This window comes from Cygnus olor, chromosome 23, assembly GCF_009769625.2.
Source record: "Cygnus olor isolate bCygOlo1 chromosome 23, bCygOlo1.pri.v2, whole genome shotgun sequence".
Taxonomy (NCBI): Eukaryota; Metazoa; Chordata; class Aves; order Anseriformes; family Anatidae; genus Cygnus; species Cygnus olor.
In genome coordinates, this window is record NC_049191.1 from 7,628,705 (window position 1) to 7,652,925 (window position 24,221).

Genomic DNA, 24,221 nt, shown 5'->3' on the forward strand with positions numbered 1-24,221 from the left:
ATCTGGAATCCCTTACCCCATTCAGGTTTTTTTTGGCTATTATACAGGCTCAAGCACAGCTCATATGCTGAAATTGATACAAAACCCTATTTGTGCTTGTGCAAAGCATATGAAGCTGTCCCACATAACATGCTTGTCTCCAAATTGGAGAGACATGAATTTGATGGATGGACCACCTGGTGGGTAGGAGATTGGCTGGACGGTCACATTCAAAGAGTTGCGGTCAACAGCTCCACGTCCAGGTGGAGATTGGTGACGAGTGGTGTTCCTCATGGATAAGTACTTGGACTAACACTATTTAACATCTTTGTCAGTGACATGGACAGTGGGATTGAGGGCACCCTCAGAAAGTTTACTGATGACACCAAGCTGTGTTGTGTGGTCGACAAGATGGAAGGAAGGGATGCCACCCTGAGGGACCTTGACAGGCTTAAGAGGCACGCCTGTGCGAACCTCATGAGGTTCAACAAGGCCAAGTGCAAGTTGCTGCATCTAGGCTGGGACAATCCCAAGCATGAATACAGGCTGGGCAGAGAATGGATTGAGAGCAGCCCTGAGGAGGAGCCAAGGGTGTTGGTGGATGAGAAGCTCAGCATGAACCAGGAATGTGTACTTGCAGCCCAGAAAACCAACCACATATCCTGGGCTGCATCGAAAGAAGCGTGGCCAGCAGGGTGAGGAAGGTGATTCTTCTCTGCTCTTCTGTGCTCTTGTGAGACCGCACCTGGACTACTGTGTTCAGCTATGGGGTCCCCAGCACCAGAAGGACATGGAGCTATTAGAACAAATCCAGAGGAGTGCCACGAGGATGATCAAAGGGCTGGAGCACCTCTCATGTTAAGACAGGCTGAGGGAGTTGGGGTTGTTCAGCCTGCAGAAGAGAAGGCTCCAGGGAGACTCTATAGCAGCTTTCCAGTGCTCCAAGGGCACCTACATGAACGACAGGGAAAGACTCTTTAACAGAGAGTATTCTGATAGAACAAGGAATAATACTTTTAAAATGAAAGAGGATAGGTTTAGATCAGATATAAAGAAATTCTTATCTATGAGGCTGGTGAGGCTCTGGAACAGATTGCCCAGAGAAGCTGTGGATGCCCCATCCCTGACAGTGCCCAAGGTCAGGATAGATGGAGCTTTGGGCAGCCTGGGCTGGTGGGAGGTGTCCCTGCCCATGGGAAAGGGGTTGGAACTTGATGATCTTTAAGGTCCCTTCCAACCCAAACCATTCTGTGATGATTCTATTTCATTGCTGTCTCCAATTTCAGATTCTATGGAATCAAAACAGCTTTTTCATACCACAATTTTTACCCTGTGCAAATCTGAAATCCTATCCTGTGTCCAGCTCAACCTCTCCTACTTTTCTGTTAGCTTCATCTGATAACATTATGAAAATTTCTATCAGTCTTTGCTGTTTGATAGTTTCAGGTGGTTCCTACTGCAGCTAGCTACTCAAAATCACAGAATCACAGAATCGTCTAGGTTGGAAGAGACCTCCAAGATCATCTAGTCCAACCTCTGCCCTAACACTAACAAGTCCTCCACTAAACCATATCACTAAGGGCTACATCTAAACGTCTTTTAAAGACCTCCAGGGATGGCGACTCAACCACCTCCCTGGGTGGCCCATTCCAATGCCTAACAACCCTTTCGGTAAAGAAGTTCTTCCTAATATCCAACCTAAACCTCCCCTGGCGCAACTTTAGCCCATTCCCCCTTGTCCTGTCACCAGGCACATGGAAGAATAGACCACCCCCCACCTCTCTACAGCCTCCTTTAAGGTACCTATAGAGAGCGATGAGGTCTCCCCTGAGCCTCCTCTTCTCCAGGCTAAACAACCCCAGCTCCCTCAGCCGCTCCTCGTAAGACTTGTTCTCCAGACCCCTCACCAGCTTCGTTGCCCTTCTCTGGACTCTCTCGAGCACCTCCATGTCCTTCTTGTAGCGAGGGGCCCAAAACTGAACACAGTACTCGAGGTGCGGCCTCACCAGAGCCGAGTACAGGGGGACAATCACCTCCTTAGACCTGCTGGCCACACTGCTTCTTATGCAAGCCAGGATGCTGTTGGCCTTCTTGGCCACCTGAGCACACTGCTGGCTCATATTCAGCCGACTATCAACCAGTACTCCCAGGTCCTTCTCCGCCAGGCAGCTTTCCAGCCACTCATCTCCCAGCCTGTAGTGCTGCTTGGGGTTGTTGCGCCCCAGGTGCAGGACCCGGCACTTGGCCTTGTTGAACTTCATGCAGTTGACCTCAGCCCATCGGTCCAGCCTATCCAGATCTTCCTGCAGAGCCTTCTTTCCCTCGAGCAGATCGACACACGCACCTAACTTGGTGTCATCTGCAAACTTACTGAGGGTGCACTCGATCCCCTCGTCCAGGTCATTGATAAAGATATTAAAGAGGACCGGCCCCAGCACTGAGCCCTGGGGGACTCCACTAGTAACCGGCCTCCAACTGGATTTGGCTCCATTCACCACAACTCTTTGGGCCCGGCCATCCAGCCAGTTTTTAACCCAACAAAGCGTACGCCAGTCCAAGCCACGAGCAGCCAGTTTCTCGAGGAGAATGTTGTGGGAAATGGTGTCAAAAGCCTTACTGAAGTCAAGGTAGACTTCAGTAAGTAAAAATCCTTGTCTGTTCCTGTTTACATCTGTTAACATCCTGTTACCATTCTTCCTAGTATTCCACAAGATGAACTTACATGCTGGAGCTGAATTAACTTTCCCAAATGAGATATTGCTTCTTTTATTTTCCCTCTTGCCCTCTCTGACCTCCACTAAAGCTAAGAACTTCAGCAGAAGGACTGCTTGTATAAACAAGGAGTTTCTTCGTGACCTAAAGCGCAAAGGAGTAAACTCCTGACTTTCACACAGCTCCTTAATATTACTTTATGTTGCAAGATTACTCAGGCAAACTCAGTAGTGATTGAAATGTATTGCCACTTTGGGGGTAGATTACAAGGTTGGATTTATGTGATACCTAACAGCTCGTTTTTGATGTGATATAGCAACTGTAGCAACTTGACAAAGATTTGAGAATGGCAAGGTTCAGATTAGACTTACTGTGTGGTATCAGAGGGTTCTCAAGTTAGTTGTGCACCTAAGGATTTCCCCCTTATTAGAGTGTAATACTTGCTCTTTCCAATTACGTGGTGGCTGTCAGCAGATGATCATTAAACCTCAAAGAATCTTCCCTGAGAGGCATCCCTTCCAGGGGGAGTTCCTGGGTCACAGCCCACTATGGTCCTAGAGAGCCCAAAGGGTTCTTGGTTGGGATCTCTATAGGATCGTTAGACGATTAATTTTTAGTCAGCAATTTTCCATGATTCAGGTCTTTTTCGATTTTGGCTATGATTCAGGTTGTGCAACCCCTCCTTAGCATGTAATTGTGCCTTTGTTGGTTAGCCACATCACAGGAGCTCTAGATACAGCCAGGGAGGCCAGATCGTCCCATGCCTGTAGCATATAGATAACAGGGGGTGTGATGCAGTGTCAGGCTCCACCACACTGTAAATAACAGAGGAATGATGCCGTGACAGCTCTTCCCTGAATCATAGACCAGACATATAGATAACAAAGGAATGATGCCATGTCAGGCGAGAGCTGCTCCATCACACTTTAGCACAGAGCTTGAAGGAAATTCCTATGCTATTGGATAGATGCAATTTTTGATACTGAAGCCAGTCATCTCCATTCAGTCCTTTAACAGGATCACAGAGGTCTCTTTCCCTTGGTTCTTCTAAAGAAAAGGCCTTCTAGGACTGCTCTAATAATTTGTAACTTTTTTTTTTTCTCTCTCTGATTTCCAGCACAGAGTTCCTGCAATTTGCTCTGTGCCAATGCTCTCTGTAAGCTCACACAGCTTCTCATAGTATGTGAGGGGAGGACAGAAGGGGCACTCCTCTCCAGCATACATTTGCTACCCAATTCAAGCGCTCTTAACCATCATTCACAGACTTTTCATCCTTTAGGAACTGCAGTCTGTACACAAGGTTTTTAGGTTATTTTTATTCAGTACAAGTTACGCAGGCTGCACACAATAATACAGGCAAAACCTTACCAGTACTTGTCTGAAAGGATTCCTTTCACAGCCTTTCACTAGGATAAGTGAATTATAAAACTTAATACTGACTAAACTAGTATTTGGCCATTTTTCTTCATCTCTTGACAGTCTCCTAACATCTGCTTTCTTTCTCCTTGCAATGCAGTATCATTGCATCAAATTCTACTAAAGTAAGCTCTGTTAAGTCCTTTTTAAAATAAAGCAGGCTGGCACAGTACATTTCATAAATTTGTTTAGCTTCTTGTTCTGGGACTCCTCATTGCAGACAGAGATACTGCTGCATGGGAATTCCCTGAAAGCTGGAACCTTCAATTTACAAACTAGGGAAGAATTCAAGGTAACTGTCCCCTCCTGGTCAAGCCAAATCCAGTTTTGTAAGACTGCATCGGTATTATAAAATCCAAAGATCGTGCACAAACAAAGAAACAGCCACAAAATAACAGTCAAGCAAAACCACTGATCCAAACTGTTAGCTCTGCTGAGAGTCCTGCGAGAAGTACAGAAGTTTAGCAGGTCTCTCTTAATAACGGTACGCTCGTTTTTTATTACCCATCGAACAAGACAGGGAAACCCATAGCCTTGGTGAACGTAAAAGGAAGACAGGCATTTGCAGCAAAGGAAATGTTGTTTTGCTACAAAATCCACAAAACAGAAGACAAAAATTAAAAAAAATGGAAGCAATATACCATGATTATGAACTTGCACCTCCATTTTCTCAGGTATCTACTGTTTACAGTAGGATTTTTTTTTTTTTAATTTAAGAAGTCATCACAACAGTATTACTTTACCAGAGAACAAGACATTCTCAGGTTTGTTTGGGAGCAATAGGATCTTCACTGTAAAACAAGTACTAGTAGCACTTGGAAGGAAAACTGATGGCCTACTCGATGGCAGTGAAAATTCCTAACTTCAGACCTTCTCTTATACCCACCAACACGAGGGAACTGGAAAGATCAGACAGACCAGCTGATGAAGAAATTGGGAATCAGGATGCAGATGGGAACCATGCAGTTTTCATGGTGTGACATCTATTACCTCACTGAGATGGGATGACATATTATAGATGACCAAGTACGAAGACTGAAATATACTGCCAGTATCTGAAATGGATAAGTTACTTTTCTAACTAGGAAGTAGCTGACAGTCCAGTGTGACATTCTTTGAACAGAAATATGACTACAAAGATGAGACCACAGCAATAAAAATCCCACTGTTGCACAGGATGACAGATCACCAGAGGAAAAAACCTCTAAGACGCTTGTGTACAACCACTGAGGGAAACTGACTTGGCAGTTTCTAAACATAGTTCTTAAACTGAAGAATACTGCAGGGCCTGCCTTCATACCTAACAGGTAGAAACAATGTCTGCATCTCTATTTTGTCCTGCATTATATTTAAGCCTACAGAAAGAGCAACAATTTCTCTAACATTAGTAACCAGGATCTATAAAATTTTTTTTTTTTTTAAATTTTATTTATTTTTTAATATTACACACCAGGATCTATAATATAGGCATGGATGGGGATAATTTGCTTTGTGAGATGCTCAAAAAACCCTGGAGTGTATTGGTATCTCTCTAAGCCCATTATCTGATGTAGTCATCACATATTTATTGCCTGCAGTTAATCCCATTTGTTCTGAGATCCTGATGATTCACGTTTGAACTTGACTACGCTTTTAAGAGCTGAAACCATTTAAGAACACACTATTTCACTTGCATGACCCTGGTGTACTATTTAACATTTTGAGCCTATCTCACTTTTATTTTTTTAAAAGCTAGTGAGAAGATTCTTGCACCATATCCTTTCATCACAAGAAGCTTATATTTTTTATATTTTAGCAAAATGAGATCACAGGAAAAGTACAATAAACTACACTTCTCCTGCTTGGAGTAGGACTTTTAACCTAGCCTTTATTTTAAAGACACCCAAATAACTTTTCTAAGTGGTTAGCATGAAGATACCTAGCTTTGGTCATAACAGTTCCCCAGACTTTTTAATGTAGCTTTTTAAACAGCCCTCTTCATCACTGCACCCAATCAATAATCATGGTCTGTTTAAAGAACACTTTCCAAAGTTTTCTTCATTTTCTTTCCATTGCTACTTTTCCAGATCACAGTATAAAAACTGCAACACTCCATCAAACCCCAGTCCTTGATCAATAAGGGGCTGTTTGTTCACTCGTTAGCATCCTCATAGAGATTGGGAAAAAGCACTTACACAGGAAACAGACTGGGCCTCATGATGTATCCAAAAGGGAGGCAAAGAAATGAGACAAAAAGATAAGAAATAGATCTTAAAACACTACTTTTCTGGTGAATCTTCCAGTTAGGTTTTGTTATCCAAAGAATTAAGCAGGGAGCCCAAAACATGTACTGATAACTTTACTGTAATGTGAATTTCATGGAAGCCTGTCAATGATTTTCAAACACCTTGTAACAAATGCTCTCAGAAGCTTCTTCCTTTAAAGGAAAAGGTAACTAGGGGTTTCTCATCTCTCTAAGTGGCAAGTGCTTTCTGCCTGTACTGATTTTTTAAAGTCTGAAAAAAGGACAGATAATATTATAAAATAGAATGTAATACTTTACTTTCTGTATAGCGTTTCATCAGTTTGGTAAATCTACAAATGCATAAAATTCAAGCAACATTATCCAATGCAGTCAGAATGGTTCCAAACTCAATCACAAGTAACCCACATTACAGATTTACTATACAGTAAGCAAATGGGTGAAAAACTGTAATTTATTGAAACTCATAACTCAAAAAATATAAGATGCTGTAGTGTACAATATGTTACACAAAGCACCCTAGGGTGCACATTCAAGTCAAGTAATAACTCCATCGCCCCCCAAACCCTGGTACCCTAGTACGTGTTCCATATACAATCATGCACATTTACTCTGCAAGAGGAAGCCCCCAGTATTCTGATGTATTAAATAGCACCAAAATCAGCATAGTTCATTGAGGAAAAAAAAAATAGGGAGCTAAATTAACTTGGCCAATACTTTTGACAGATATTATACATTCATGTAATTAAACAGTCTAAACTAACCTAAACAGTGTGTACTGTAACAATTACTGTTCTAATTGAAGTTCTCCCCATATAGCAGTAGTGTAGGCAATCTGCTCTAAGCAAAACTATTTATGTACTTCCTACACAAAGCTCATCTGCCTTTTTTGTTGGAAATAAGTCTATAAGGGACGTGGAAAACTTTGATCTTTCAAGAACAACTACTGGTCTTAAGTAATGAAGTTGTTTTAAGGCAAGGTCTCCACAGTCTGTTAACGCCTTGTCCAAGATAGCCCTCAAATTTTCTAAAGAAGGGGCAGACGATGATTCAGACAACAAGGGCTGGATTTCTGTTAGTTGCCCACGATTATTTTGGGGTATGATTACATTTTTGTCATCCACAAAGCTATTTACTGGTGTATCCCTTTGACTGTCTCCCTCTTTTTGCAAGATTCTATCCACTGGCAACTGCTCAGGGGACTCCCATTCCACTACCTCATCAAAATCATCATCATCGTCATCTTTTTCCTCACTTTCCTGAATAAATTTTAAAAATGAAGACTCAAATCCCATTGGTTTATATGTCTTTAAATCAAATGGTCTGGAGACTGAAGGCTTCTGCAATTTGTCTTTTGTAGCAAAAACTACATTTCTTTTTGCATTTTGAGTAACTGCACTATGCTGACATCCTTCTGTGTCTTTCTCTCTTGGCAATTCCAATTGTAAACTGGAGAAATAAGAACTATTTTCTCTTTCACTATTTTCAGAAAAATCTTCAGTTTTACACATAACTGACTCCCTGACATTATGCTCTTCAAAAGAGCTGGTTTTTGAACTGTGGTTATATTTTAAAGTGCCTGAATACATAAAGGCACCTGTATCAAAACTTACACTATTTCTTTTTTGGTCTTCATTGCTTACATCTTGATGCTCACAATCAGAATTTGGAACAAGAAATTTTTCACTTTCCTGCACATATTCAGGATTAGCTGATACCTCCTCTTTAACCTTTATGCCTTTTTTATCCAAGCCTAAAGCTGTTTCAGAGGAGGTCTGTTTTTCAATCATTATGCCACATTTAACACAAACAACAAGTTTCTGAATCCTTTGCTCTATATACATATTGGTCATCTGATGTGTGCGTTTATAGTGCCTCAATATACTGCTTTCCAATTTGACAACAGATAGACATCCCTGAACCATGCAAGGGTACTGGGTCTGGTTAGACTTCTCTTTACACATTTGTAGGGCTTCCTCTTTTGTTTTGAAATTAATCAAATGCTTTTCTTTACTTCTGCTAACTCTCTTAGATTTTTCTTTTAACTGCTTCCCATTCTGCTTGTTTATGTCAAAAGTGTCTTTCAGATAACTTTGTTCATTTTTATTTTTGTCATGATTATCTTCTTCCTCTTTCTGATTTCCAAAGAGACTATCATAATATTCACTATGTCGAAAATACACATGTTGAGAGTAGTGACTGTAATTTGTGAAAACTCGATCACAGCCGTTAAGGTCACAATGGATTTCAAAATCTTTGTTTATTTTTTCTTCACTAGCATGTTCTTCTACGAGATGCTGTTTAAGCTTATTGAAGGTATAAAATACAGCAGGGCACTGGGCTTGATTACAAGCAAATCTTGCAGATTCAGTTTCAGAAAGCAGTTTTTGATCCTCTAAGTGTTCATTGTGGAAGTCACTGCAATGCTTAGCAAGATCTTTAGAACATAAAAACCGCTTACCACACTCTTTGTGTTTGCATGCAAATATTTTTTTACATTTGACAAGCTCCCTTTTTGTTCTTGCTTTGTCTTTTTCTAAGCAGAGCTGTTCCTTATTATACTGGTGAACAGTCCTATAATGGCGAATCAAACCCTTCTGGTTGGTAAATGCAGAGTTGCAACTTTTATGTATACAATGAAATGGTTTGTGGTACTTATGCAATATGTAACATAAGTTCCCTTTAGCAACTGTTCTTTTACTTCCTCTTCCCTCTCGTGCTTCCAGTTCTTCCCTATGGCTGTCCAGAGATGCTATTTTAGATGATTTTCTTGTTACATTGTCTGTCTCTTCACCGGATTCCAAATCTGTCTCAGAACTACACTCTTCCTTTTTAGGATGACACAGCTGTTCAGAATGGTCTGAATGTTCAATGAATTCAACCTTGGTTGCACAGACAGGTGTTGGAACAGTGCTATTTTTATGCATGTCATCTGTAAATAAGCCTACATGTTCAAATTTGTGAGTTACCCTCTCACAGCCAATTTGATGTTTGTTTCTATAGTGAATTCTAAGGTGTGTTTTTCTTGTAAATGATCTTTGGCAAATATGACACTTAAATGGTGAGTACCGATGCTGGAACATATTTAACTGAAGAACCATTTCCTTTGAATAGTTATGCTTTTTAACATAATGCATTAAGAGAGCTTCTCTGGTCACAAACTCACACGTACATCCTTGACATTCACAGAAAAATGGTTTAGCTGCCAGCTGAGTAAGGTACTGGCTGGGTAAATTTTCATGTTGCTCTTGAAACTGAAATTTTGAGGTAGTTTCATCTACTACTGACTCAGGGCACTTGGCATCTCTAGATGAGTAGGACTGCAAAGAGCCCAAAAAATGCTTGCTTCTTGAAGAATTCTGCATGTTAGAATTCTTTAAGCTTAGATGTTTCAAGCCTAACATTAGTTCCAACATGTTATCTTCAATATTTGAATCTTTAGTACTATCATAAAAAGATGTTTCTGGAGAAGAAGGACAAGTTTCTTCCTTGAAGCCACTGTTTCCTTTAACATTTATATTACAATACAAGCTTTCTGGAGAGTCAGCATTTGTATCTGAACTATGACCTAACTCTGTATTAATGTCTGTAGGGGATTTACTGTCCTGAGCATCACTCAATAGATCAAGAAAGTCTTTAGTTTTCACCTCCACTTTTTTTTTACCTTTGAAGTTATATGGATGAGCCCTGCGAAGGTGTTTTTGCATACCTCTGGAGTTCTTGTGCGTGGAACAGCAGCCTTCAAAACCACATGAAAATTTTTTTTCACCAAAGCAAACTGCCACATTGGAACACTGTTGCTTCACATCTGTTGAATGGAAGACTCCTTCCTGGGACATGAGAAAGCCTGGAACTGTTTGACTGTGAGCCAATGTTTCCATCAGTAAAGGAGACACCTGGCCTTGATTTACTGAAGCAGCTGCACTATGGTTCCCACAATGAAGACTGCAATTACTTTCATCATCTAAATCTTCACTATCAGAGAGCACTTCTTCCTTAATCTGTGGAATTTCCTGTGATCTCGTGGGATCCAAGTTTTCATTCTGATTGGAATTTTCAGATTGTTCAAGCAATTGAGACTCTGGAAGATAACTGCATTTGTCTTTTGAAACTGAATCTTCAAGTTTCACTGTTTGCTTCACTTCCCCATTTGACACTGCAATATTATGCACTGCAAGATGATTCTGAAATTCAGTTTTTGAATAATAAAACTTTTTGCAACCAAAGAAGTTGCAGGTGTATGATGCATCTCTGAAATGCTGTGCCTCATGATGGTAAAGTTGCCCTAAATCACTGAAAACAATATTACATCCGTTTAGCTCGCATTTATAACGCAGATCATCATGTGTTTGTTTGTGATTAAGAAGCTCATTAACTGACCCAAATCTAGCATAACAATCCATTGACACACACATATATGGTTGAGGTCCACAGTGCACACGTTCATGTTCCCGTAAATGAAAGGATGTCATGAAGTGTCGGCGACAAAAAGCGCATTTCTCTCTCCTGTTTTTCATATCCAAGTAGTGTTTTGCATTCTCATCATTGTTTTGATGCTCAGCTTTCAGATGTACACTTAAGTATTTGAACTGTTTAAATACTCTAGAACAATCTGTTCCAGGACATGGATAGATGTCTCTGTCTTGTAGTTGGCAATTTTCCAGTTGGCTAAATGTGACATATTCATGTGCATCATTTTCAAATTTTTCAGACTGCTCTGGCTGATATGACTTTTCCTGAAGTGCTGGAGTGGGACTGCTAGAGGCTGTCGTCTTTTGTGGTGATCTCTCTTTTTTCAGTATTATTTTCTTTTTTGGTCTGTGTGTTCTACTAGGTGGCATCTTAACATGTTCCATTACATGAGGTACAAAGAATTCCTTTCTCTTGAACTTTTTAGTACACACAGGACATGTATAAATACCATCTTCCATATGCATCTTAGAATGATGCAATATTCTAGCCTCTATACACTCCCTTTTGCAGAGCACACAAAAAAATTTGTATTGAAGCCATCTCTGGTATCGTTCTGAAGAACCAATAGGTTTTTTTACTCTTGCTTTTTCTTTATGGTAGCCAATTGTGTCTTTTCCATCATAATATTTATGTTCTTTTGCCTCTTCATAGTCACTGAAGAAAGTTTCTAACACGTCGGTTTCATTGATTGACATATTAAAACTTGCATCATCCTCAGAATCAGAGCCCACTTTCCCTAAAAGTTTAAGGCAATGTCGCTTTAAAGTCTTCCAGTCCCAAAATTCAGGATCAAATGGCCAGTATGCTTTTAAAGCTAACAGCAGCTCACAACGGAGTGAGTTTGGAACCAGTGCATTTTCTTCATCAAATTTCTGATCTGGTTGCATATAGAGCTCTTCCAACATATTAAATCCTCCCAATGTTGGCTCAAGCAAGAACTCAGTGAGCTGACAAGCTCTCCTAACTTCAAGGTCTTCTGGCAAAAGGCATGCAATTGTTTTACATACTGATGTCTTCATTTCATCACTTCCACTTGATCTGATCTGAAGGGCTCTCACACACAACAAAACAGACACAGCAAGTCCTGCTTCTTCTGCCTGTTAAAAAAAACAACAGCCACAAAACAAATGTTACCTTTCTTTGATAAGTAGATTCTCTCCCAAACTGTTCTCTGAAAGAACTATGCAATAAAAGCGATAGACTAGAGCACATTCAAAACACATTCAGGTTTCTGAGTGTTATGTGCCCAAGTCACCTCAGCATGCTCTAAAAAATTTAAGTTACTTTATGTAAGCAACCTCTTCTGTTTTTTAAGTGAGTGGATTCATCTTTTAGTGCACTCTGTGCAGAAATCACATTGACTAGTTCAGGGTGTTAGATGTGAAACATCCTTTTTACTCCTGCCTATCTTCATGGACTGACTCAATCACAATTCCTACCTCTCTTCACTCCCTGTCTCTCAATCATATGGAAGTCAGATGCCTAAAAAAATGGTGTAAGTCTTCCACATACGGTACTCCTGCAGTATCCACACAGGATATTAATTCACAACATCTGTCAATGTGTAATAAGGAAATTAATGTACACTTGCACCCTGAAACAAAACAACCTTCGACAGCATAAGCAGTATGAGAGTAAAAAAAATTCCTGATGAAGTTCACTGGAATTTCAACTCCAAGCATTTTCTAAGAAGTCTATGCAACTTTTAAATACTGTTCAGTACTATTAGGAAGATATGTAAAATTATTACCCATATGCTGATTTAAAAGAAAAAACAAAAAACACAACAACTTTAAATTCTGCATAGACAAGATTGAAAGTCATTTTGTTCCAAAAGCTGACAAAATTATACTCTTCAACATAACGAATCTGAGTGTTTTAAGTAATTAGTTATTATTTGTAAAGACAAAATTTATCTGTGAATAGTGTAGAGATGACAAGTGGTTAACATGACTACACCTACATCAACTCAGATACTAAATGCCAAAAGAGCTCTGGTAAATGCCAAAAGAGCTAAGAACTAGCGAAAATAATTAGCAAGGTTTTATCCTCACCATGCATTGCCTATTGGAAGTCATGCAATACTAATTTAATTCAATAGCATCACTATTTGCTAGACAGCAGTAAAACGCTATTTTCCCAATAATAAATGATATTTAAAAGGAAACTCAAGAGGTGAAAAACTATTGTATGTATTACAATGTAGTGTACTTTATATAACTGCACTTTCACATACATTTTAAAAGTAGAGATAGGCTCACTTTAGGAACAAAGACTTCTCTGTGCAAAGCACTTTCATTAACTGAATAGAATTAATCTGCCGAATTAAGAGTTCCATATTCTCCTCTCTGCTCTGTCAGAAGGACTATCATGTAAGCTTTCTGACTTCTATTTCATTTGACTCGAAAATAGGGCTTTGATACTTGCTCGTCATATCAAATCTCACTTGGTAACTCATTTGGTTCACAGGAGTAACTCTAGCCAATGAAAGAGACTCCAAGGCAAACAAACCTGATGCCAGACAAATTTCATTAAAAAACGGAACCTTGCCTGCTTTATCCATAATCCATTTTGATGCCTTAACTCTGAATTAACTTATGACCACATAATAATGAAAGGCTGAGGCAAATTTAGGAATGCATTGTTAATTGAAGGACACACGCAACTGAAGTTCACATGACAAATTCTACAGTACATGTGCCAAACTATGCTGTTTTTCATGATGAAATATCTGAAATCTTTTGGAAATAGTGACATTACTAAGGGAAAAATCCCATATCTAATTTAAGATCTGTATAATACCTTTACTAAAACAATAAAAACCCTGTAACCAGCTAGTTTATTTTTTAACCTGAAAACCAGCTGGCTTTTTTTTCCTCCACTTATATTAAGGAATTCCTGATTAATTTTCATTCATAATTGCCCTCAAAACTACTCTCATATAGTGAGTAGGCACAGGTTCAGTTCAAACATCAGAGCAGCCATCAAAGGAAGACAGAAACAGTCTACTGAGCAACCATATCTGTCCCTACTACTCTGCTCATGAACAGCAATACTGTATTCACCTCCTGCTAAATGTAGCAATTTAATTCTTTCCATTGCTTCTCAAAAAGAGTTTGTGAGGCTTTTAAAATTGCTGTTAAACCTCTGTTGAACCTTTCTGTGACTGTCTAAAGATAGGTATCAAAACAGAAGGTAGAACTCCAGATGTTACTGCACCACAGATTTTGAGGATAAGGATATTTTCTCAGAATAAAAAAAAAAAGTTACATTTCATTCAAGTCTTCATCTCTTAGAGATGCTGCAACAATCAAGAGCAAGGCGCAACAACCAACAGGCATCAGATCAAAATATAGTTATGCTTTGCCTGCAAAATACTACCAAACTGTATTTTCAGAGTAATAAACATTCTAAAATCATCACTAGTAATAATTATAAAATTATCAAATAATCAAATTAGCAATAATCATTCTAAAATGATCAAAGGTCACTTCAACAATGTGCTAAACTGACAAAATTTTTTAACAGAAAGCTATTTTTTTTTTATTAGAAAGCTAATAGGCACCTAAACAGAAAGCCAAAACATTGAAAATATGCTAGATTTTTTTCATAGCAGTTCAGCAGAATTATCAAGAAAACAGTAAATTCATCTAAACAGTTCTGGCTGCGTCCAAATCCTCTGGACTGAAACTTACTTCAGATTGTATGACTCTTATCAAGAAAAACAAATGCTGCAGTGTCTTGGCAATGATGCCAAATTGACGACATCTCTCCAAGAAGGAATCTAAAGAAGGATCTATTCTTCTTTGCAATTTGCTCCAGAAAAGTGTCAGCTCCCTGCGAAGAATTTAAAGCAGAACATAAGCACATTGCAGATATGCACAATCTGTCCATAGCCTACACACTGTAGTTCAGAGTTGACACCACAGTATAGTTCAAGCGTTATTAAAAAACAGTACACACTTCAATCACATCTCTTAAAAATACTGATGATAAGCTACCACGCCTTACTTCCAAACATTCATCAGATCAAAACACAGTGTATCTCCTGCTAATGGGGAAAGACAAGAGGATATATCTTGCTTAATAGACACCTACAGCTGCATAGATTCCCTTTTTAGTCACAAAACAAAACAACAACAAAAAACACAACAAAAAACACCCACACTTGCAAGTCTTAACTTTCCAGATAGAAATTTAGAATAGGCAAGATGAAATGCAATGTAATCAGTTCTCTCCCACTGGGCAAGTGGCTTAGATGCTGACACGTGCATTCCAATGATACCACTCTGACACAGTGCTTTAAGGCACCTCTAACAGAACACACTTTGAAGTGTTACATAAGTGATATTTAAGATGAGGGCTTTGTCTACTGTCTTTGAGTAGTTATGTGTGTTACTGCTCACACCAGTCAAGGACAGAGCTGCTCTCTTACGCAGTTTATTATAATCAAGGCAACAGCAGTTGCACATTGCAATCAACTTTGTGTTGCTTTCCCACCATGATGGGCACCACAGAAATGGAAAATGAAACAGTGACAGGAGCTGTATCTTTTATACTACTTGAAAAAACTTTTTATTCTGATTCTTTACTGGAGCAAACTTCACCTTTGCTAACTCAACCTCCCTATGCATCAAATTATACATAAAGGTTTCTAGATAAAAGGTCAGTCCAAAACAAATTAAAATTACAAAGACACACCTACACAAGCTTTACATTGAATATTAGCAAGGCTTTTTCTTTGAATTACTGCAATTGTACTCTTGAACACTAAGCCAAGCAAAAGTGAATGAGGCCTTGTTATGGATTTGACCTGAGGTATATTTAACGCATACAATTACACAATATTTACTAGTAACATGGATTTTTAAAAAAGTAAGCTTAGAAATGTCATTAACAGCCTTTCTCTGTAAGAAAGAGCAGAGTAGCTGGATAGGCCTACAAGGAACTAGCATATAAGCAGCAAAATTAAAGGTGTTTTAACTTTAAATTCTAAAACATAACTGGAGAAGAAAAAGACATTGTTTTGATATCAGCAACTTTTTATACTGACTTTTAGCCACATGCAACTTATGAAGCATAAAATTCACCTGAACATCAGGAAGACTAACATAGAAAAACTGTATGAAGGAAAGCCAGATTGAGAAACTCACAGAATACAATAAAAGTATTAAAAAAAAAAGTAACTCGGCATTACCACAGCTGATACAAAACAACTTGAAATGCTTTATCAAAAGACCAGTCATTTTGTGCATTTATTCAGTACATTTACAGAGCTGGGAGAGTACTGAGAGATGGGACTGACTCTGGATAATCCCTCCTAAGAGTTTCTGTCACAGGAACAAGTTTTCAGTGTTTGCCCTACTCCTTCTCTCATCCTGCTCCTGCTTTCTGCAAAGCTAAAGGAGATTGCTGGAAGGGGTCCTTAAGAACGGTGACCTAGAATATTCCTCAGTGTTCATATATATGAAAGGCACGAAAGGAAAACTTGGTATTTGGGCAATTTTCTATTTCAAAATTTATTCGAGGTGGGGGAAGCAACAGGAAATAGAAAGAACTGCAGACAGGTATCTCTAGGAACTTTGAAGAACAAAATTTTGCTAGCATATCAGACTGAAGAGAAGAATTTTTGAAACTGTGCTTAGCTGCAGTTCATGTTGAATATTGTTCATGTTAACACTAAAGATTATGTTATTTCATGGATTCATGAATTGCCCAACTCCTTTGAGAATAAGGCAGTGAAGTAGCTCAGAACTACTGCCCACAGCAGTATTACTTACAAAGCTCCAAGCACAGTAGATACCTCCACCTGAAATGGAAATCAGGTGTCCTGTAGCAATCAAGTAGCATTACACATTATTCTATAATCATCAGCAACAATCATTGCAGAATTTCCCAATTTTCATGAGGGAGACCATATACAAACCTGTCTGTCTTCATCTTCAGCTGTGAAATGAAGCTTCACACTAACAGCACTGATTTACACACATGCACAGTTTACTAATCTTCTCAGATGTACAGATTTGAGTCTACAGGATGAGCTGAGCTAAGCTAACAAAATAGCTGAACCCCTCCAAATACGCAATGGTAGTAACAAAGGCTTGCGCTGGGGTGCAGAATTAGCACTGTGCCATAGGCAGGTGCCAGAGCAGTGAAGAGGGAAGGGTGAGGAACGAAAGCTGATTTTCCCATTTCTTGAGAGAGTAAGGTTTTAACTGAACACATTTGAGCAGTACTCCACTTTCAGAACCACCAGGCTTGTACCTCTTTGCTGGTACTTGCCTAGCAACATGGTAAGTCAATCCAGCACTAATGCGTAAAATGCATAAAAAGGTATAAACAGCTTGGGCTGGTTTAATCTTACTGCTAGGTTAGATGAATGTGCTCGGTACAGGTCAGATAGACCCAGAACCAAATCAACAGAAGAGGCAGGCTTATACAGCTAGCACCACAGTATGGGATAAATTTCTCTTCCACTTTCTGGCAACAGCGAATTGTTAGGACTAGCTTGAGTACAGCACCAAAGCTCCTTCGTCATCCACTGTGTCATCATCCACAACAACAGACCCTCAAAAGTAATCTCACTTCCCCCCTGCTGTTCACAGCTGTCAGCACATCCTTTTTTTCCTCTGTCTAAACCAGAATGCTGCCAATCTGGATCACTTAAACTGGTTCACTCTCACACTGCATAAAACAAGATATGGATAAAGACAATGGGAATGGGTGGCTGGCAGCAAGCAGGATTTTGTTCGACAGCAGTACAAGTCTTACAGCGTCAGTGCAAGTCCAGCTAGAGAGCAGTGGAAAATATTTCAATGCGCTGTTGCTTTGTAAAATCAAGAAGTGCTCCAGAAAATTCTGCTGGAAACAACAATTTTATTTCAAGATTTCCTACAGATGAGTGGGACATTTTCAAGAACATACAGTAGGGCTTATCTGTTGAACTGAATCTATAACAACATAAAGGGAACACTGAAACAAAAACTATGTTGTATCAAAGGGTCTTTGCTCTCCTTATTTCCCGTTCCCCTCTCAAAGATCTCTATTAAATGTTTTAGGTACCAACACTCAGTTCTGTCCTATCAAGTTACATAATGCACTAGAAGTATTCTATGAAAACTGATCAAAACTTATATTTTTTATTGACTTGAAACACCATCATGCACAATTATGATTAAATACATGTGACAAAAAATTACGTTCTACCGTTAACAATGAAAATACACATGGTATTAATGACAGTGATAGAAAAAGTATGAGTCCCAATCATCAGTGGATCAGGCATCACAGAGTTAAATAACCTTTCAACTACACTCTGTCTTTTTGAACCAGACAGGACCTTCTCTGAAGTGAGTTACTTGAGCAATTGCTGCCCCCTGAAAACAGCAGCTGGTCACAGAAAAGAGTATCTCGGCTTATGTATTCGTTTTTACCAAGTATTTTTAAGTGCATCTTTTTACTACGCATGAGCCTATGTAATGCCCGGCAAGCAAACTCTAGTAAGTCATTCCCCCACATTAGTTTGAGCGGTAGAGTTAGACTAAATATGCATATCACAGCAGCATCATACAACATATGCTATCCTTCCAGACAGCTCTGATATTTGTCATGCTTTTGACTGTGCTCATTCAATTTAATTTGATTAGTAAGCAACATTACCTTATCTCTGTTCCAGGACACTGATTCAGATCAGCTCTGCAATGATTCTGGTGCACACCAGAGTCTGCACAGAGCTAGGGCCTCCTCATGTTTGTGAGCCATAATATCCACTACAACTGTAATGTGTCATCTGACCCCTAATCAGTTCAGCTGCCTGATCAGACAGAAAAGTAGTCATCTAAATTAGAAGTTTTCTGCCATATCAGCAAGCTGAATTCATCTATGTTATGTCTAAATAATCATTAGATCTGCATCTACTACAAGGGAACGGGGTGGGGACCAATATAAAAGGCCACTCCATCCAACAGCAGTACACACCAGCAAAGCATCTGTATTTTTATGCAACCATACTTTGAAAGGGGCTTAGAGGTACAACCTACAGGTCAAAGTAACGTGATGATCAAGAATCATTACACCACTTTCAAAAGACAAAAGTCCATCAGAAGGTGGGCTTCTTCACTCTTGGCTCCAGCAACCTGGAAGCTTTTCTCTTTAATGGGCATGGACTGCATCAGTTGTGTGCAATTCTGTTCTACAGAGTACTACATACACTGAGTTTGAATGTATACCCTTTCACAATTTCAGTATTAGGCAGAAGACTTTCATTCTCCTGTCTGGTCACTGAAGAAGGGTGGGTGGAACTGGAACTTGAGGATTATGTTCAGCCAGCAGCAGAGGGGCAGTTGTGGAATGGATGGGTGTAAGAACACCTTTGTTTCAACAACTACTATTACCAGTGAAGACATAGTGCTATGACCTCACCACAAGTAAGGCAAGCCGCCTAACACCTTCTGTAAGTAGGAACATACTTGTGTGGCTAGACTGTGCTTATATTTGTATCTTCATGACTTACTGCTTGTCACTTAGACTAACCCATTTTAAAGCTGATGTGGAAGTATGTACATATGTTACAGCTGTAGACTTATCTTTAGTCAGGGCCATCATGGGCCTGACTGGCAAGGAGATGAGAAGTCTGCAGCGTTCTCTCCTGACTTGTTAGTCAAGAGGAAGTGTATGTTAGAATTAGGGGACCCAAAAGTTTCATTCAAGTTCTAGCTACTTACAGCTTAGACTTGGTACTGCAAGCAAAAACTACCCACAGTGTTGTCACAAAGAAGAGATGTTATTCTAAACAGTACATCATTGAAGTCTATTCTCCAGTAGCAAGGGTTTACAAGTCTCAGCTATACCTGAAGTTGGAGTCTTCATCTGCACCTAGGGATGTAGCTTTTAGATAGAACTGTTTAGTAACTCTCAGGTGAAATGTTCTATTGTCCAAAGAAAGAATGTTCATTTTGTTTATTTGAAAAACAGATCATGTGATGGATTTCAGCCTTGTACCTCTGCTGGCTTAATGAGAATCATGACAACGTCCTTTGGGCATGCTCCCTGTTCTAGCCATCTCTAATGACACATTTAAGTAGCAAAAACCAGTCAGCCTTTAGAACTCCTAAGTGTGGTAGATTCTCTGCTCTTTTGGGTTTTCCAATAACCCATTTTTCTCTTCAAGGTACGTTTTTTGCTCAAATGGATATTTCTGGCCTGACGCAGAAATAACATGTCAGTATCTCTTACCTTTGTTGTAGAGGTGATTGGACCAGGCTGAACAAACAGTTGTTCCCACTGACACTTAAGTGCTATGTAAACTTTTCTTAATAGTTCTAAAACATGAAATGAGTGAATGAACAATACCACGGCTGACTGAATTCAGATATCCAAGATACATTTGAGGTGTTTGATAATGTAAGACTTTATCCAGATTATAATTTAATCAGGAGAAAAACATATTTAGCCATGCTTCAGAAGCCACAACTAAAAAAACATTTTATAAGGGGCAGAAAACAGCATCCCTACTTGATTCTACCAGCTTGTCACTGCTGAAACAGATGCAAAAATGTTTTATATCTCTAGACAGTTTAAGGGAATAGAGAAGTTTTAGACTCACAATTCCTACTACTTATCTCTCTGTGGAAAAAGTGGAAAAAAAAGTATCAAACTCCTACGAGTTTATTCAAGAGTGAAGAATGGAACTGAATTACAACATGCTTTGTGGAACCACAAAGTTTGTGTGTGTAATATTAATCCAGACAGCACTGTTCCAGCATTACTTACAGAGATACCACATTGTCAAAACATTACTGCCAACGCCAACAATACAAGTGCTGTTTTATTTTTGAACAATTTTGACATTACTTTTGTCTGTTAGCCATTTGGTGACTTACTGCTCTCTTCCTGCAACTATTACTTAACAAGGCTAAAGATGAGCTATTTACATTGTCATAAGTTATCTAGAAAGCATTTCAGTCTGATGTACTTCTCAAATAAATTTACATTCATTTCACTACATATTTTTTGTACTTGACCAGCTCAATTCTTCTGCATGAAAGCCAGTAAGCAGCAAAGAACAGTTAAATCAAAAGAGTCAGTAATACTTACTACTTACCAAGAACAATACACATTTGCTGTTTGAAGCTGATGAGTAAGATATGTTGTACAAAGAATAAATGCAGTGTTTTCTTGTCCCTCAGATTCCAGATTACATATGATGTCTAGTACTTCTTTGCAATCCACCTTCGCAATCTGAAAAAAAAGTAGAAGGGGCACTTCTGAACATGTTTACAGAAGAAATGCATGTTTACTGCATCAAAGGAAGTAGTCTCACAAACGAACAAAACACTGTCTCCGTTTAATACAGAGTTCACACCACATCTTTCAGCTATGGAACAGTACAAAAAGTTAGTTCTTATCCTTTACTTTTCTTCAGGACCATCTTCCATTTTGGACAGTTTAGCAAAATATTTATGTAAAGGCAACACGTTACCTAAAACTCCCAACATTTGAAAGCATTTCTGTTTTCCTCCTGACAATTAAAACCCACGTCTAAGAAGGTCAAGAGATCTGAAAAAGCAAGTCTCTTGCCCTCTTGGCCCATAACCATTCATTCTGAACAATCATATTCCAAAACACGATGTTAAAAATGTAAGTGTTTAGAGAGAGAAAAGCCCATTGAAGTTCTGGATTTACAGATGCTCCTATTCAAAGAGTCAATCTCTTCTCTCAGTCAAGCCTCTCTTTAACCAAGCCACAGTCCCAAACCTACCTTTTATTTTCTGTCCTACATTCAAGCCCTAAATTTGGGAGTGCTACAGAAAACTGCTCCTTGCTTAGTTCTTGTTGTATTGTTCAAACGTACACTTATCTGAAGGGCTAAAAGCAATGCCATCTCCTAGACTGCTAACACTGCAATTACAGAGCAAGTGGAAAAAAAGAAAGAAAAAAAACCAAACCAAAACATTGCAAACTGCAGACTCTCGCCTTATTGTAACACCAAATCCCTGCTCCTCCTTCCAGTAGGAATTGCCAAGAAAAAGATTGCATTCAAAACTCTGAGTAGCCCTGTAGGGCAGAAAAAAGGACTTCAAGAAAAAAAATACAGCTCTAGTCTTTGATCAGCACTGTCACATCTGTTGTAGAGAACTGTTATATACTACGTACCTTGAGATGTATGGGATTATATTAATGCAGCTCCTTAATTCTCATCTCTGCAAGCAGTACCCTTTTTATGTTCTCGTGTTTGTTAGGTGCTTACAGGCACACATTTTCAGCTCATTTGGAAAGTCACTGAACGTGTCTCAATTGGATAACTCCAATTTTCTCAGTCTTCTTTTGCGACTTCACTTAGTTATTCTTATTCTTTAGAAATCACAAATTCAATCAGCATACTTTGTAATGCAAATTAGGAAAAAGTTATATGACCCCAACTTTTGTCTCAGATAATTTCCATAACTATATACTGCCATTGTATCACTCAGTATCACAGCAAGCATTCTTAAATAATGCCAAGAGGTTGCAGTGTTCTGATATAAGAATGACCTTCCAGGTCTTCACTTTTAGAAAAACAGAAATTGGCAGTGCATGCAAATATAGAATAGGTTGCCCCGACAAACGTGAAGATGGCATGACAGCCTGTGACCTGCTTGAATATGCATCACTTGAGAGAGACTATGGTCAAGTTTCTAAAAAGCCCATAAATAAATAATCACTCAACTTAGGCAGTTTGAACAACACAGTGCCACTTTTAAAACCGCAAACTTAAAACCTACTTATTGTTTATTAGGCTACAGTACACCAGAAAACACATTTTTAATAGCCATCAGTTACTCCTAGCTCAGGCTCACACTAAAACAAGATTTGGCACTTATCTTACGCTGTCAGTTCCTCCACAGTGAGCTGGACCAAAAGGAACAGCTCTATCACCAACTCCAGCAGCCTGCAGTCACACAGCATATTGGATTCTCTCCTTCCCACCTAGAAATGTGATTCTTTTTGGCAAAACTCACTCATATTCAGGACCTCAAACACTGAGGTAGCAGACAGGCAATTTGCTTTCAACTCTTGTGTATTTCAAACTTTGTCAATAATCTAGGTGGTTTTAGACCTTCAGACTTTTTTAACAATAATATTTACAACAAAAAATTCTAAATGCACAACTAGAAATCAACCCACAGCATGCAGTCAAACACTAAGTGACAAATCAGACACCTTACTAAGTGAAAACGTATATATTAAACATCAAGTTCTGAATTGTGCTTGTTATTCCATCAGAAACCCAAACGAACTGACAGCTGAATAAAAGCTCAGACTACAGAAAGAACAACAATAAAGTATTTTATATTAAGATTTTTTGAAAAATGCTGTCATTCTCCGTGCATTCTGTTGTCAAGAAGGATGCCAGGCTACTCCCCAAAGTTACTGTATTTGGAGAGCTTTAAACTAGAATTGAAGGGGGATGGAGTTGTAGCTGGGCTTCCACCGGTGGGGCAGCGCTCTAGTATTCATGAAGACTGGGAGGCCTCCCCCCCTCCTAGGGTGAAATTGGCAAGCTCAGCTCGCTCCCTGAAGTGCCTGTACACCAATGCATGCAGCACAGGGAATAAGCAGGAGGAGTTAGAAATCCGTGTTAGGTCAGGAGATTATGATCTGGTGGCAATTACAGAGACATGGTGGGACAGCTCACATGGCTGGAATGTGGTCACGGATGGGTATGTCCTGCTCAGGAAAGACAGGCTAGCAAGGCAAGGTGGCGGAGTTGCTCTTTATGTGAGAGAGCAACTACATTGTATTGAGTACTGTCCAGGGGCAGATGAGGAGCAAGTTGAGAGTCTGTGAGTGAGAATTAACGGGCAGGCTGGCATGGGGGATACTGTTGTGGGTGTCAGATCAGGATGAGGAAGGTGACGATGCCTTCTACAAGCACCTGATAGCAGCCTCACAATCACAGGCCCTGGTTATCAGGGGGGATTTCAACTACCCTGTTATTTGCTGGAAGGCCTACTCAGCCAGCCATCTGCAGTCCAGGAGGTTCCTTCAGTGTACTGATGATAACTTCCTGATGCACGTGGTGGATGTGCCAACTAGGAGAGGAGCGCTACTGGATCTTGTCCTCACTAACATGGAAGGGCTGTTGAAGTGGTGAAGATTGAGGGCAGCCTTGGTTGCAGCGACCATGAGACGGTGGAGTTCAGGATCTCATGTGGCAGAAACAGAATACCAAGCAGAATCGCAACACTGGACTTCAGTAGGGCCAACTTTGGCCTTTTCAAGCAATTGCCAGGGGAAATCCCATGGGACAGGGTACTTGAAGGTAAGGGGGCCCAAGACAGTTGGTTGGTATTCAAGGACTGCTTCTTCCAAGCCCAAGATCAGAGCATCCCAACAGGTATGAAGTCAAGAAAGGGAG

General features: G+C 39.5%; 1 protein-coding gene across 2 annotated transcripts in view; it reads right to left on the minus strand.

Moving 5' to 3' along the window:
• Window positions 1-6,785: 6,785 nt before the first annotated feature.
• Window positions 6,786-24,221, minus strand: part of RLF (RLF zinc finger) — a 63,127-nt gene continuing 45,691 nt past the window's right edge. For both annotated transcript variants that reach the window (XM_040535057.1, XM_040535058.1), the window contains 3 exons: window positions 20,925-21,061; window positions 14,518-14,659; window positions 6,786-11,919 (listed from right to left, as the gene is read on the minus strand). In XM_040535057.1, the coding sequence (XP_040390991.1) occupies window positions 7,204-11,919; window positions 14,518-14,659; window positions 20,925-21,061 (4,995 nt within the window). In that variant the 3' untranslated portion in view covers window positions 6,786-7,203. The remainder of the gene's footprint in view (window positions 11,920-14,517; window positions 14,660-20,924; window positions 21,062-24,221) is intronic.